This window comes from Anomaloglossus baeobatrachus, chromosome 5 (genome assembly GCF_048569485.1).
Source record: "Anomaloglossus baeobatrachus isolate aAnoBae1 chromosome 5, aAnoBae1.hap1, whole genome shotgun sequence".
NCBI lineage: Eukaryota > Metazoa > Chordata > Amphibia > Anura > Aromobatidae > Anomaloglossus > Anomaloglossus baeobatrachus.
The window spans coordinates 273312342-273325012 of NC_134357.1; the positions used below are offsets into that span (position 1 = coordinate 273312342).

Genomic DNA, 12671 nt, shown 5'->3' on the forward strand with positions numbered 1-12671 from the left:
GTTGTGATCCCCGTTCCCCTTCAGGAACGTGGTCGCGGATTTTACTCCAACTTGTTCGTGGTGCCAAAAAAGGTCGGGTCATCCCGTCCCATTCTGGACCTCAAGCTACTCAACAGACATGTGAGAATCAGACGGTTCCGGATGGAATCTCTCCGCTCGGTCATCGCCTCAATGTCACAAGGAGACTTCCTAGCATCGATCGACATCAAGGATGCTTATCTCCATGTACCGATCGCACCCGAGCATCAACGTTTCCTGCGTTTCGCCATCGGGGACGAACACCTCCAGTTCGTGGCATTGCCTTTCGGCTTGGCGACAGCACCACGGGTTTTCACCAAAGTCATGGCATCCGTGGTGGCGGTCCGGCATTCTCAGGGCCACTCGGTGATTCCCTACTTGGACGATCTCCTAGTCAGGGCCCCGTCTCGGGTGGCGTGTCAACAAAGTCTATCTGTCACTCTGGCGACTCTCCAGCGGTTCGGGTGGATCATCAACTTCCCGAAATCCAAGTTGACACCGACCCAATCACTGACGTACCTTGGGATGGAGTTTCATACCCAGCAAGCGTTAGTCAAGCTTCCGAGCGACAAACAGCTTTCTCTGCAGGCAGGGGTGCAATCCCTTCTTCGGAGTCAGTCACACCCCTTAAGGCGCCTCATGCACTTCCTAGGGAAGATGGTGGCAGCTATAGAGGCAGTCCCGTTCGCGCAATTCCATCTTCGACCACTCCAATGGAACATTCTCCGCAAATGGGACAGGAGTTCGACTTCCCTTGACAGGATCGTCTCTCTTTCCCTTGCAACCAAGACGTCACTTCAGTGGTGGCTCCTTCCCAATTCTCTGTCGCAGGGAAAATCCTTCCTTCCCCCAACCTGGGCTGTGGTCACCACGGACGCGAGCCTGTCAGGGTGGGGAGCGGTTTTTCTCCACCACAGGGCTCAGGGAACCTGGACTCCGATAGAGTCCTCCCTTCAGATCAATATTCTGGAGATAAGGGCAGTATATCTAGCCCTATTGGCTTTCCATCGGTGGCTGGAGGGCAGGCAGATCCGTATCCAGTCGGACAACGCCACTGCCGTCGCCTACATCAACCACCAAGGCGGCACTCGCAGTCGTCAAGCCTTCCAGGAAGTCCGACGGGTTCTGCAGTGGGTGGAAGCCACAGGCTCCACCATCTCCGCAGTTCACATCCCGGGCATAGAAAACTGGGCAGATTTTCTCAGTCGTCAGGGCATGGACGCGGGGGAATGGTCTCTGCACCCAGACGTGTTTCGAGAGATCTGTCGCCGCTGGGGAATGCCGGACGTCGATCTCATGGCGTCACGGCACAACAACAAAGTCCCGGCATTCATGGCACGGTCTCTGGATCACAGAGCTCTGGCGGCGGACGCGTTAGTTCAGGATTGGTCGCAGTTTCGACTGCCTTATGTGTTTCCTCCTCTGGCGATGCTGCCCAGAGTGTTACGCAAGATCAGGTCCGAATGCCGTCGCGCCATTCTTGTCGTTCCAGACTGGCCGAGGCGGTCGTGGTACCCGGATCTGTGGCATCTCACGGTGGGTCAACCGTGGGCGCTTCCAGACCGCCCAGACTTGCTGTCACAAGGCCCGTTTTTCCATCTGAATTCTGTGGCCCTCAACCTGACTGTGTGGCCATTGAGTCCTGGCTCCTAGCGTCTTCCGGGTTATCTCAGGATGTCATTGCCACCATGAGACAGGCCAGGAAGCCTACGTCTGCCAAGATCTATTACAGGTCTTGGCAAATCTTCCTATCATGGTGCGCTGTTAACGGTTTTCCTCCATGGCCGTTTGCCTTACCCACTTTTCTTTCATTCCTTCAATCCGGAATGGACAAGGGTTTGTCACTTGGCTCTCTCAAGGGCCAAGTATCGGCGCTCTCCGTATTTTTTCAAAAGCGCCTAGCCAGGCTTCCGCAGGTCCGCACGTTCCTGCAGGGAGTTTGCCACAAAGTCCCACCTTACAAGCGTCTGCTGGAACCCTGGGATCTTAACAGGGTGCTAACGGCTCTTCAGAAACCACCTTTCGAGCCGCTGCGGGATGTCTCTCTTTCACGTCTTTCGCAGAAGGTGGCCTTTCTAGTGGCAGTCACATCACTTCGGAGAGTGTCTGAGCTAGCAGCGCTGTCATGCAAAGCCCCCTTCCTGGTGTTTCACCAGGATAAGGTGGTTCTGCGTCCGGTCTCGGATTTTCTCCCTAAGGTGGTATCCCCTTTTCATCTCAATCAGGATATCTCCTTGCCTTCATTTTGCCCTAATCCAATTCACCAGTGTGAAAAGGATTTGCACTCTTTGGATCTTGTGAGAGCACTCCGGCTCTACGTGTCTCGCACGGCGCCCCTGCGCCGTTCAGATGCGCTCTTTGTCCTTGTCGCTGGCCAGCGTAAGGGCTCTCAGGCCTGCAAGTCAACCTTGGCTCGGTGGATCAAGGAACCGATTCTCGAGGCCTACCGTTCTTCCGGGCTTCCGCTCCCTTCAGGGCTGAAAGCCCATTCTACCAGAGCCGTGTGTGCGTCCTGGGCATTGCAGCACCGGGCTACGGCTCAGCAGGTGTGTCAGGCAGCTACGTGGTCTAGTCTGCACACTTTCACGAAACACTATTAAGTGCATACCTATGCTTCGGCAGACGCCAGTCTAGGTAGGCGAGTCCTTCAGGCGGCGGTTGCCCACCTGTAAGAGGGGGCCGTTTTCGGCTCTTTTTATCGAGGTATTCTTTTACCCACCCAGGGACTGCTCTTGGACGTCCAAATTGTCTGGGTCTCCCAATGGAGCGACAAAGAAAAAGGGAATTTTGTTTACTTACCATAAATTTCTTTTCTTCTAGCTCCTATTGGGAGACCCAGCACCCGCCCCTGTGCCCTTCGGGCTAGTTGTTCTTTTGTGTACACATGTTGTTCATGTTGAATTGTTCTTTTGGTTCATGGTCTTCAGTTCTCCGAACATTCTTCGAATTGAATTTACCCTAGACCAATTTATAAGTTTTCTCCTTCCTGCTTTTGCACCAAAACTGAGGAGCCCGTGGTCTACGGGAGGGTGTATAGGCAGAGGGGAGGGGTTACACTTTTTAAAGTGTAATACTTTGTGTGGCCTCCGGAGGCAGAAGCTATACACCCAATTGTCAATTGTCTGGGTCTCCCAATAGGAGCTAGAAGAAAAGGAATTTACGGTAAGTAAACAAAATTCCCTTTTTTTTTTTTAAATTTCTATTTGTGATGTAGAAATGTATTTTCTTCCAAGCTAGTGGTGCTAGATAGGTCAAGGATACTGCCACATTGAAAGAACTCCACCCAGAAGGATCTTCGGATGCAGTGTCTGGCTGAACAACTGGAAAAGAGAACAAAGATGATTTAGTATTGACACAGGAAGGAAATCTTCGGGTTAAATAATGGTAAAACATCAATGCAACCTATTCTGGATGGAAGGTGCTGGATAACCGAGAGCATGAAGTCCTTTCTTTGAAGAGGTTTAGCTTTGGTGATTTCCCTCAAGGTCTCAAAGTCCGGGCTGCATTCTTGCAAAAATTATGAGCCCACACCTAATCTGGAAATTTACTCTTTGTTTCTGGGGCATCTTGTTAGCAAGTGGCCTACAAAAACCTAATTCGATATTAGAGACGGGGTTGATATACACAAACATCAAAAGAAGAAAACCCCGTTAAAATGTACAACTTTATTATCAGCTGCAAATTCACCAACAAGCGCATATACTAAAAACCAGGTTGCTACAGTGTGTCTACCCATATCCTGTTCACCGCCATTAACTTGAGAACGGCGACAGCTATAGGCATAGAAGTGGTGTCTAGTTATAGTAAAGTATCCATGCGCTACGCAATGAAACCACCTATAGCGCCACCTGGTGGAAAACAACGGAGTTTGCATTTTTATCTCAAAAACGGAACGAGATAGAGAATAAAAGTGAATTACAAAGTTGTAGGGCATCATCAATTCAATACGAATCGACACCTTGCATACAGAAATGCTATGATTAGAACATGTAAAACTCACAAGGCTGCGGACGTGAAGCGATACCTCATGGAGACCTTCCTACAAGTCATTGGGTATGGTCGCTGTGTGGAGTGGCCTCCACGCTCACCTGACCTGACCCTATTGGACTTCTCTCTGTGGGGTCACATCAAACAGCCCTCCACCACCATTGCAGGACCTACGACGACGTATTACAGATGCTTGTGCAAATGTGTCACCTACCATAGTGCACAACGTGCAGCAAGATACAGTATGCGGTCCAGAGTCCAGATGTGCATTGCAGCTGACGGTGGCCACTTTGAGCTAAATGAGTTAAATGAGCGCCATATGCGTGACCAGCATTCAATGTTTTGGGCGGGTCAGGGGTTTCATATCATAGCATTTCTGTATGCAAGGTGTCGATTAGTTTTGAATTGATGATGCCCTACATTTTTTTTACTTCACTTTTTTTTTCTATCTCGTTCCGTTTTCGAGATAAAAATGCTAACTCCGTTGTTATCCACCAGGTGGCACTATAGGTGGTTTCATTGCGTAGCACATAGATACGTTACTATACCTAGACACCAATTCTATGCCTATAGCTGCCGCCGTTTTCAAGTTAATGGCGGTGGACAGGATATGGGTGGACACACTGTATACAAATCAGTGAAAGGCGCCCAGGACAGTGTCCCTAATGTCTCCCTTCCTAACCGCGGAGGTTGGCATCCTTATATAGTGTTATGGTGCCCCCGCTCAACAATGGCTCGCCCTTCTGACCATATGTTCAAGATACTAGGGTGCTGCTGGTCTAAATGAGGGTCCTTCAAAAATTACAGTGAATAATGTGGCACCAACCACACTTATCCCCACCAAGTAATTGTATCTTGACAAGCTTGTGATATTTCATCCATCCAATAATATATCCTGGTAAATAATTTACTATTCAGGACAAATCCATAATAGGTCAGTAGGTATTTCCATCCAATCATACATTTCAATAGCCATCACAGTGGTCAGGCAAAGCATAGTTAGTATATGTGCAATAATATCCATCATGATTGTGCTTAAAAGCCATGATAAAAACTTTCAGTTAGCCAAATTGCAAGTACTTAGCTACAAGTTTGCAGCCCATCGCGTTTCTCCCCCAAAAGGTAATCCGTTAAAAGGACTACATCTATGGCAAGCTGTAACAGTAATGTATATTATTACTCAGTGGCCGCCTTTTTAGAATATTCAGGGACTGTCCTCAATTAGACCATGTCCAAGGTAAGCTGTAACAACAGTACACATTACTAATCTGTGCCCATTTTATTCCAATAGTTTACCTATAGGGATACATGCACCAGAAACATGCACTCGGAGCTTTACTGGTATAGGCCAATCTTACTATTCCTTGGTCAAAGCAGTTATCAGATCTGAGGCATCCATCTACAGGAGAAAGAAGTTCGGATTGGAAAGCTGTGCATTAAAAAGAAGGGAATTTTGTTTACTTACCGTAAATTCCTTTTCTTCTAGCTCCAATTGGGAGACCCAGACAATTGGGTGTATAGCTATTGCCTCTGGAGGCCACACAAAGTATTACACTTAAAAGTGTAAGGCCCCTCCCCTTCTGGCTATACACCCCCAGTGGGATCACTGGCTCACCAGTTTTAGTGCCAAAGCAAGAAGGAGGAAAGCCAATAACTGGTTTAAAGACCAATTCAATCCGAGGAAACATCGGAGAACTGAACCATACCACATGAACAACATGTGTACCCGAAAAAACAGAAAAACCCAGAGAAAACAGGGCGGGTGCTGGGTCTCCCAATTGGAGCTAGAAGAAAAGGAATTTACGGTAAGTAAACAAAATTCCCTTCTTCTTTGTCGCTCCATTGGGAGACCCAGACAATTGGGATGTCCAAAAGCAATCCCTGGGTGGGTAAAAGAATACCTCATGATAGGGCCGTCAAACGGCCCTCTCCTACAGGTGGCCAACCGCCCCTGAATGACTTATCTACCTAGGCTGGCGTCTGCCGAAGCGTAGGTATGCATCTGATAATGCTTGGTAAAAGTAAGTAGACTCGACCAGGTGGGTGCCTGACACACCTGCTGAGCCGTAGCCTGGTGCCGTAATGCCCAGGATGCACCCACGGCTCTGGTAGAATGGGCCTTCGGCCTTGAGAGAACCAGAAGCCCAGTAGAACTGTAGGTTTCAAGAATTGGTTCCTCGATCCCCCGAGCAAGGGTGGATTTGGAAGCTTGCGACTGTTTACGCCGACCAGCGACAAGGACAAAGAGTGCATCCGGGTGGCGCAGGAGCGCCATGCGGGAAGTAGAACCTGAGTGCTCTCACCAGAACCAACAGATGCAAATCTTTCTGAAATTGATGGACTGGACGAGGACACAAAGAAGGTGAGGTGATATCCTGATTGATATGAAAATGGGATACCACCTTAGGGAGAAATTCCGGAACCGGACGCAGAACTACCCTGTCCTGGTGAAGGACCAGGAAGGGAGTTTGTATGAGAGCGTTGCTAGCTCGGAAACTCTCCTAAGAGACGAGACCGTTACTAGAAGGCCACTTCCCGTGAAAAACAGGAAGGGAGACATCCTTCAAAGGCTCGAAAGGCGGCATCTGGAGAGCAATTAGAACCTTGTTCAGATCTCAGGGCTCTAACGGCCGCTTGTACGGAGTGCTGAGAAGACAAACTCCCCGTAGGAACGTGCGTACCTGAGGAAGTCGTCGTTTCTGAAAAAATACAGATAGCGCTGAGACTTGTCCCTAAAGGGAACTGAGCGACAACCCATTTTCCTACCTAGATTGCAGGAAGGAAGGAAACATAGACGATGCAACCGGCCAGGGAGAAACACCCTGCGCCGAGCACCGAGATAAGAACATCTTCCACGTCCTGTGGTCAATCTTGGCGGACGTTGGTATGCTAGCCTGTCTCATGGTGGCAACCACGTCCTGAGGTAATCCTGACGACACTAGGTTCCAGGACTCAATGCCACACCATCCGGTTGAGGGCCGTAGAATTCAAATGGAAGAATGGCCCTTGAGACAGCCAGTCTGATTGGTCTGGTAGTGCCCCCGGTTAGCCTACCGTGAGGCACCACAGAACCGAGTACCACAACATCCTCGGCCAATTTGTAGCGACGAGGATGGCGCGGCCGCAGTCGGTCTTGATCTAGCGCAGTACTCTGGGCAACAATGCCAGAGGTGGCACCTAAGGTAGCTGGAACTGCGACCAATGCTGAACTAAGGCGTTTGCCGCCAGAGCTCGATGATTGTGAAACCGTGCCATGAAGCTGGCACATTGTTGTTGTGCCGTGACGCCATTAGATCGACGTCCGGCCTCTGTCAGCGGCGCCAGATCTCCTGAAACCCGTCCGGGTGAGGAGACCATACTCTTTCGGCCACACCTCAGCGACTTAGGAAGTCAGCTTCCTAGTTTCCACACTTGGGATGTGAATTGTGGATATGGTGGATGCCGTGTCTTCCACCCACATCAGAACCTGCCGGACTTCCTGGAAGGCTTGCCGGTTGCGCGTTCTTCCTTGGTGGTTGATGTATGCCACCGCTGTGGAGCTGTCCGACTGAAGTCGGATATGCTTGCTTTCCAGCCGCTGTTGGAAGGTTTGTAGGGCAAGATACACTGCTCTGTGTTCAAGAACATTGATCTGAAGAGTGGACTCTTGCTGAGTCCACGTACCCTGAGCGCTGTAGTGGAGAAAAACTGCTCCCCACCCTGATAGACTCGCGTCTGTCGTAACTATCGCCCAGGATCGGGATAGGAAGGACCTTCTTTTTGACCAAGAGGTGAGAAGAAGCCACCACCGTAGAGATTCCTTGGCCGCCTGAGAAAGAACGACGACTCTGTTGAGGGACGTCGACTCCTCGTCCCATTGGCGGAGAATGTCCCATTGTAGTGAACGCAGTAAAACTGCGCGAAAGGAACTGCCTCCATTGCTACCATCTTACGTAGGAAGTGCATGAGGCGTCTCAATGTGTGCGACTGGTTCTTAAAGAAGAGCTTGCAGCCCGTAGTGAATGCTGTTTGTCTAGCGGAAGCTTCACTATCGCTGAGAGAGTAAGAAACTCTATGCCTAGATATGTTATCGATAGGGTCGGGGTCGGATCTGACTTTAAAAAGTTGATGATCCACCCAAAACTCTAGAGAGTCTCCAGCGCAACGTTCGGGCAGTGTTGGCATGTTTCCTAAGAGAGTGCCTTGACAAGTAGATCGTCTAAATACGGGACCACAGAGTGACCCTGAGAGTGCAGGACTGTGACTACTGCTGCCCTGACCTTGGCGAAGACCAGTTGGACTGTCGCTAGCCGGAAGGTAGAGCTACGAACAGAAGGTGTTCGTCTCCTATAACGAAGCGTAGAAACGCTAGTGCTCTGGATCAATCGGCACGTGTGGATAAGCATCCTTGATGCCTAATGATGCTAGGAAATATCCTTGGGACCTTGAGGCGATGACATGGCGGAGGGATTCCATCCGGAACCGCCTGGTGTCCACGAGCTTGCTGAGCATTTTTAGATCCAGAACTGGACGGAACGGCCCGTTGTTATAGGTACCGCAAAGAATTTGGGGTAAAAACCGTGACCTTGTTCCTGAAGAGGAACGGGGGTCATCACTCTTTCTGCCTATAGAGTGCACCCTGTTTGCAGAAGAGCAGCGGCCCGGCCGGGAGGTGGAGAAATTCTGAAGAATCGAGTTGGAGGACGAGAAGTGAGCTCTATCCTGTACCCGTGAGACAGAATGTCTCACACTCAATGGTCATTGACCTATGGCAGCTAAATATCGCCAAGGCGGGAGAGCCTGCTACCGACCGAGGCCGCAAGTCATGAGGAAGCCGCCTTGGAAGCGGGTTTTCAGACTGTCGCTTTTTTGGGCGAGACTGAGCCCGCTAAGGATCTTAGCTCCTCTGATCCTTTTGAGTCCACATTGGACGAGGAAAAATGGGACCTGCCCGAGCCTCGAAAAGGCCGAAAACCCCGACTGCCTCTTGCTCTGTTGGGGTTTGTTGTGTCCGGGCTGAGGAAAGGATGAATCCTTACCCCTGGACTGTTTAATGGTTACATCCAACGCTCACCAAACAGTCGGTCAGCAGAAAAAGGCAACTGGTTAGGCAACCTTTTTTGGAAGCAGAATCTGCCTTCCATTCACTTAACGAGCAGACCAGGCTCTGCTTAAAAACACGGAGTAGCGGAGGCTACCGCCGCACGGTTCGCAGAGTCCAGGACAACCTGAATCGCGTAAGAAACAAATGCAGACATTTGAGAGGTTAAGGATGCCACCTGCGGCACAGATGTACGTGTAACCGTGTCAATCTGTGTAAGACAAGCTGAAATAGCTTGGAGTGCCCCAAGGGAGAGAATGCCGGAGCCAACGGTGCGCCGACAGCCTCATAGATGGCTTTCGACCAGAGATCCATCTGTCTGTCAGTGGCATCTTTGAGTTTGCAGTTCCATCTCCCACTGCAACTATGGATCTAGCTACAAGCCTGGAGATTGGAGGATGCCGCTCGGGACATTGGGTCCAGTCCTTGACCAAGTCAGGGGACAGGGATAACGTGTATCCTAAGCCGTTTGGAGAAGCGCATATCTGGATAAGCGTGGTGTTCCTGGACTGCCTCTCTGAAGGCAGAGTGGTCCAGAAAAATACGTGAAGCTGACTCCTCCACTGGAGGAGCTGTGAGAAATAACCCACATTCTATAGATGGACGCTATAAGATTATTTACTATGGCGTCACAATCAGGTGTATCCAGATTGAGAGCGGTCTCAGGATCAGAATCCTGAGCCGCTACTTCCGCCTCATTACACAGCGAGTCCTTCTGTTAGGACCCTGATGAAACCGAGGCCGCTCATAGCGAGCCCGCTTAGGCTGTCTGGGACTGACGTCCGTGCAGAGCCGTGACTCTGGGATGCGTGTGACATTCCCGGAGCTGTTAGTTATTCACACTGAGGGGGGCCATGGATCAATGATTCAACAGTGCCCATATTGTGAGAGACATGTCCGGACTGCTAGGCTTCTAGTATCATAGCCATAGTCTCAGAAAAACTGTCAGTAAATACTGCAGACACCTTCCTCATCCCCTGGCCATTAGTGCATACAATGGGAGTCTATGTAACCTGCCGGCCGTATAGCCGTACATGCTGTACCAGCTGTATAGAAAAACATGTGGTTCTGCACCTTTGTTTTACACAGAGAATATGCTGATAACTCCTCCGCATAATCCAGGAGGGTATATACAACGTGCGACCAAACAGTGCAATGTATATAGTACAAGCATATCTATAAGTGCACTTCTGCACTAGTGGGGTTAGCACCACAGGTGCTGCTTAACGCCTGTTGCAGCGATTGTGTGACTATCAGAATGCCAGGGTCTTCCACACTTGTCTCTGTATCGTACAGAAACTGACACTAATGGCTGCCGGCGTCCTTGTAGAGAAGGAAGCCGTGGGCGTGCCTGAGAAAGTGCGGGAATCCGGATTCACAGTGCACACAGTGAGAGGGGTGGAGTATGCAAAACATACTCCAGCTCTCAGCGCTGCTCTATGCAGCGTCACGCCCCTACCCTGACTGTCAGGGCTGTGGGCGGTAACGAAGGGAGACTAGGCCCAGAAGCCGGGGACTCGAGTTAACAGCGCGGCCGCCGTAAAAGCGCGGGCCGCGCTGAAGTCCCCGGCGCACCACAAGAGCCAGCCGCGCCGCTGCCAGCGGCCGGCGCGACCGATTCCTGGAAGTGGCCAGCGTCCCGCCCCTCTCCTGACTGGCAGGTCTGGGGGCGGGAACGAACGGAAGCAGGCCGCAAAAGCCGGGGACTCTAGTTATCAGCGCGGCCGCCGTAAAAGCGCAGGCCGCGCTGAAGTCCCCGGCGCACTACAAGTGCCAGCCGCGCCGCAGTCCCAGCGGCCGGCGCGACCAATTCCCATAAGTGAGCCTGCTTCAGCGAAGCTGAATGAGGCCATGGCACAGGCGCCGCAGCGCTGATGTCCCCCGGCGCACTACAACACCCAGCATGCTGCGGTGTGAGCGCCAAATGCCCGGGGACACAGAGTACCTTGAGGAAGCAGGGCCATGTCCCTGATGTACTCCGCTCCATCCAGCATCTTCTCCAGGGGCTGTAGATGGAGCACGGTCTCAGTGCCTGGAGACCGGTAAATCCCACTTCACCCAGAGCCCTGTAAAAAGGGATGGGGAAGGAAGCAGCATGTGGGCTCCTGCCGCCGTACCCGCAATGGGTACCTCAACCTTACAAACACCTCCGACATACAGTGGGGTGAGAAGGGAGCATGCTGGGGACACTATATGTGTCCTCTTTTCTTCCATCCGACATAGTCAGCAGCTGCTGCTGACTAAAAAGTGGAGCTATGCGTGGATGTGTTGCCTCCTTCGCACAAAGCACAAAACTGGTGAGCCAGTGATCCCACTGGGGGTGTATAGCCAGAAGGGGAGGGGCCTTACACTTTTAAGTGTAATACTTTGTGTGGCCTCCAGAGGCAATAGCTATACACCCAATTGTCTGGGTCTCCCAATGGAGCGACAAAGAAATATTTATTTTATTCCATAGAAGTTATGTATCATTGTGGGAGGAAATTTGTATTTTTTTCTGAACAAAATCCTTTCCTTGACAACATTGTTTATTGTGGACGGTGTTCTAATTTTATGGTCAGGAGACACCAGTAGCATTCACCTATTCTCTCATTATCTTAATTGTAATGATTTAAATCTAAAATTTACTTTTTCCGGTCCCATCAATAAGATTGATTTTCTCGAACTGATGCTAGAAGGTAATATTGTATCTGGCAGAATTTATAGTTCTGTTTACCACAAAGCAGTCAGCGGTAATTCCACACTTCGAGCAGACAGCTGTCACCCTACCATGTTATCAATGCATTCCAGTACGGAGCGTTTACTATGGCTACGAGGATCTGTTCATAGGATGAAAGCTTTCCAAAAGAATGCGTAAGAATTAGCAACAGACTCAAAGATAGAGGTAGTAAATCAAAAGCTGATGTTAGAAACATTTTCTGCAGCAAATCCGCGGTAAAATCCACGGTAAATCCGCAGCGTGTGCACATAACCTAAGAGTCCTGAAATCTCATGTACACATTGCTTATTTTGTTTCCTTGCAGATTTGCAGAAGATTCAGATATGTAGTATTTCAATTCTTGCAGCGTATGTCACCCATACTAATGAGGAGAAAAACATGCAAAAAAAATGCATTTAAAAACCATATTTTACGCAGTGTTCTTCCTGTAGCACATCAAGATTTGCAGCACAATGTTATGCAGCAAATCCTGTTGCATGCACATAGCCTTAGTCCCTGTCCTGTGTCCTTCCCCCACAATTTATCATAAATCCCTGATGGCTTCATAAAGAATTGAGGGGTGGGGGGGACAAGACACAACCAGGGCCATATAATGAATAGTGGGGCGGGGAGGATGCTATGAAGGCCATATAATGAATTATGGGGTGAAGGGATGCTATGAGGGCCATATAATTAATTGTAGGGGTGGGGGATGCTATAAGAGCACCATAATGAGGGGTGGGGAAGACACTATGAGGGCTAATTAATTGTGGGGTGGGAAGGAGATTATGAAGGCCATATAATGAATTGTGGGGAGAAAGCTATGAGGAATGTAGCATCCTTCCCCACCATCCAATCCATTTTAAAGAGAACCTGTCAGGTCCCCTCTGC

The 12671-nt window shown here is 50.1% G+C and overlaps 1 protein-coding gene across 1 annotated transcript in view; it reads left to right on the top strand.

The window, feature by feature from the left end:
• The window catches only part of LOC142312743 (uncharacterized), a 206591-nt gene that overhangs the window by 66378 nt on the left and 127542 nt on the right, over nt 1-12671 (top strand). Inside the window, exon 8 of the mRNA XM_075351731.1 lies at nt 12106-12148. Coding sequence (XP_075207846.1) covers nt 12106-12148 — 43 coding nt within the window. The remainder of the gene's footprint in view (nt 1-12105; nt 12149-12671) is intronic.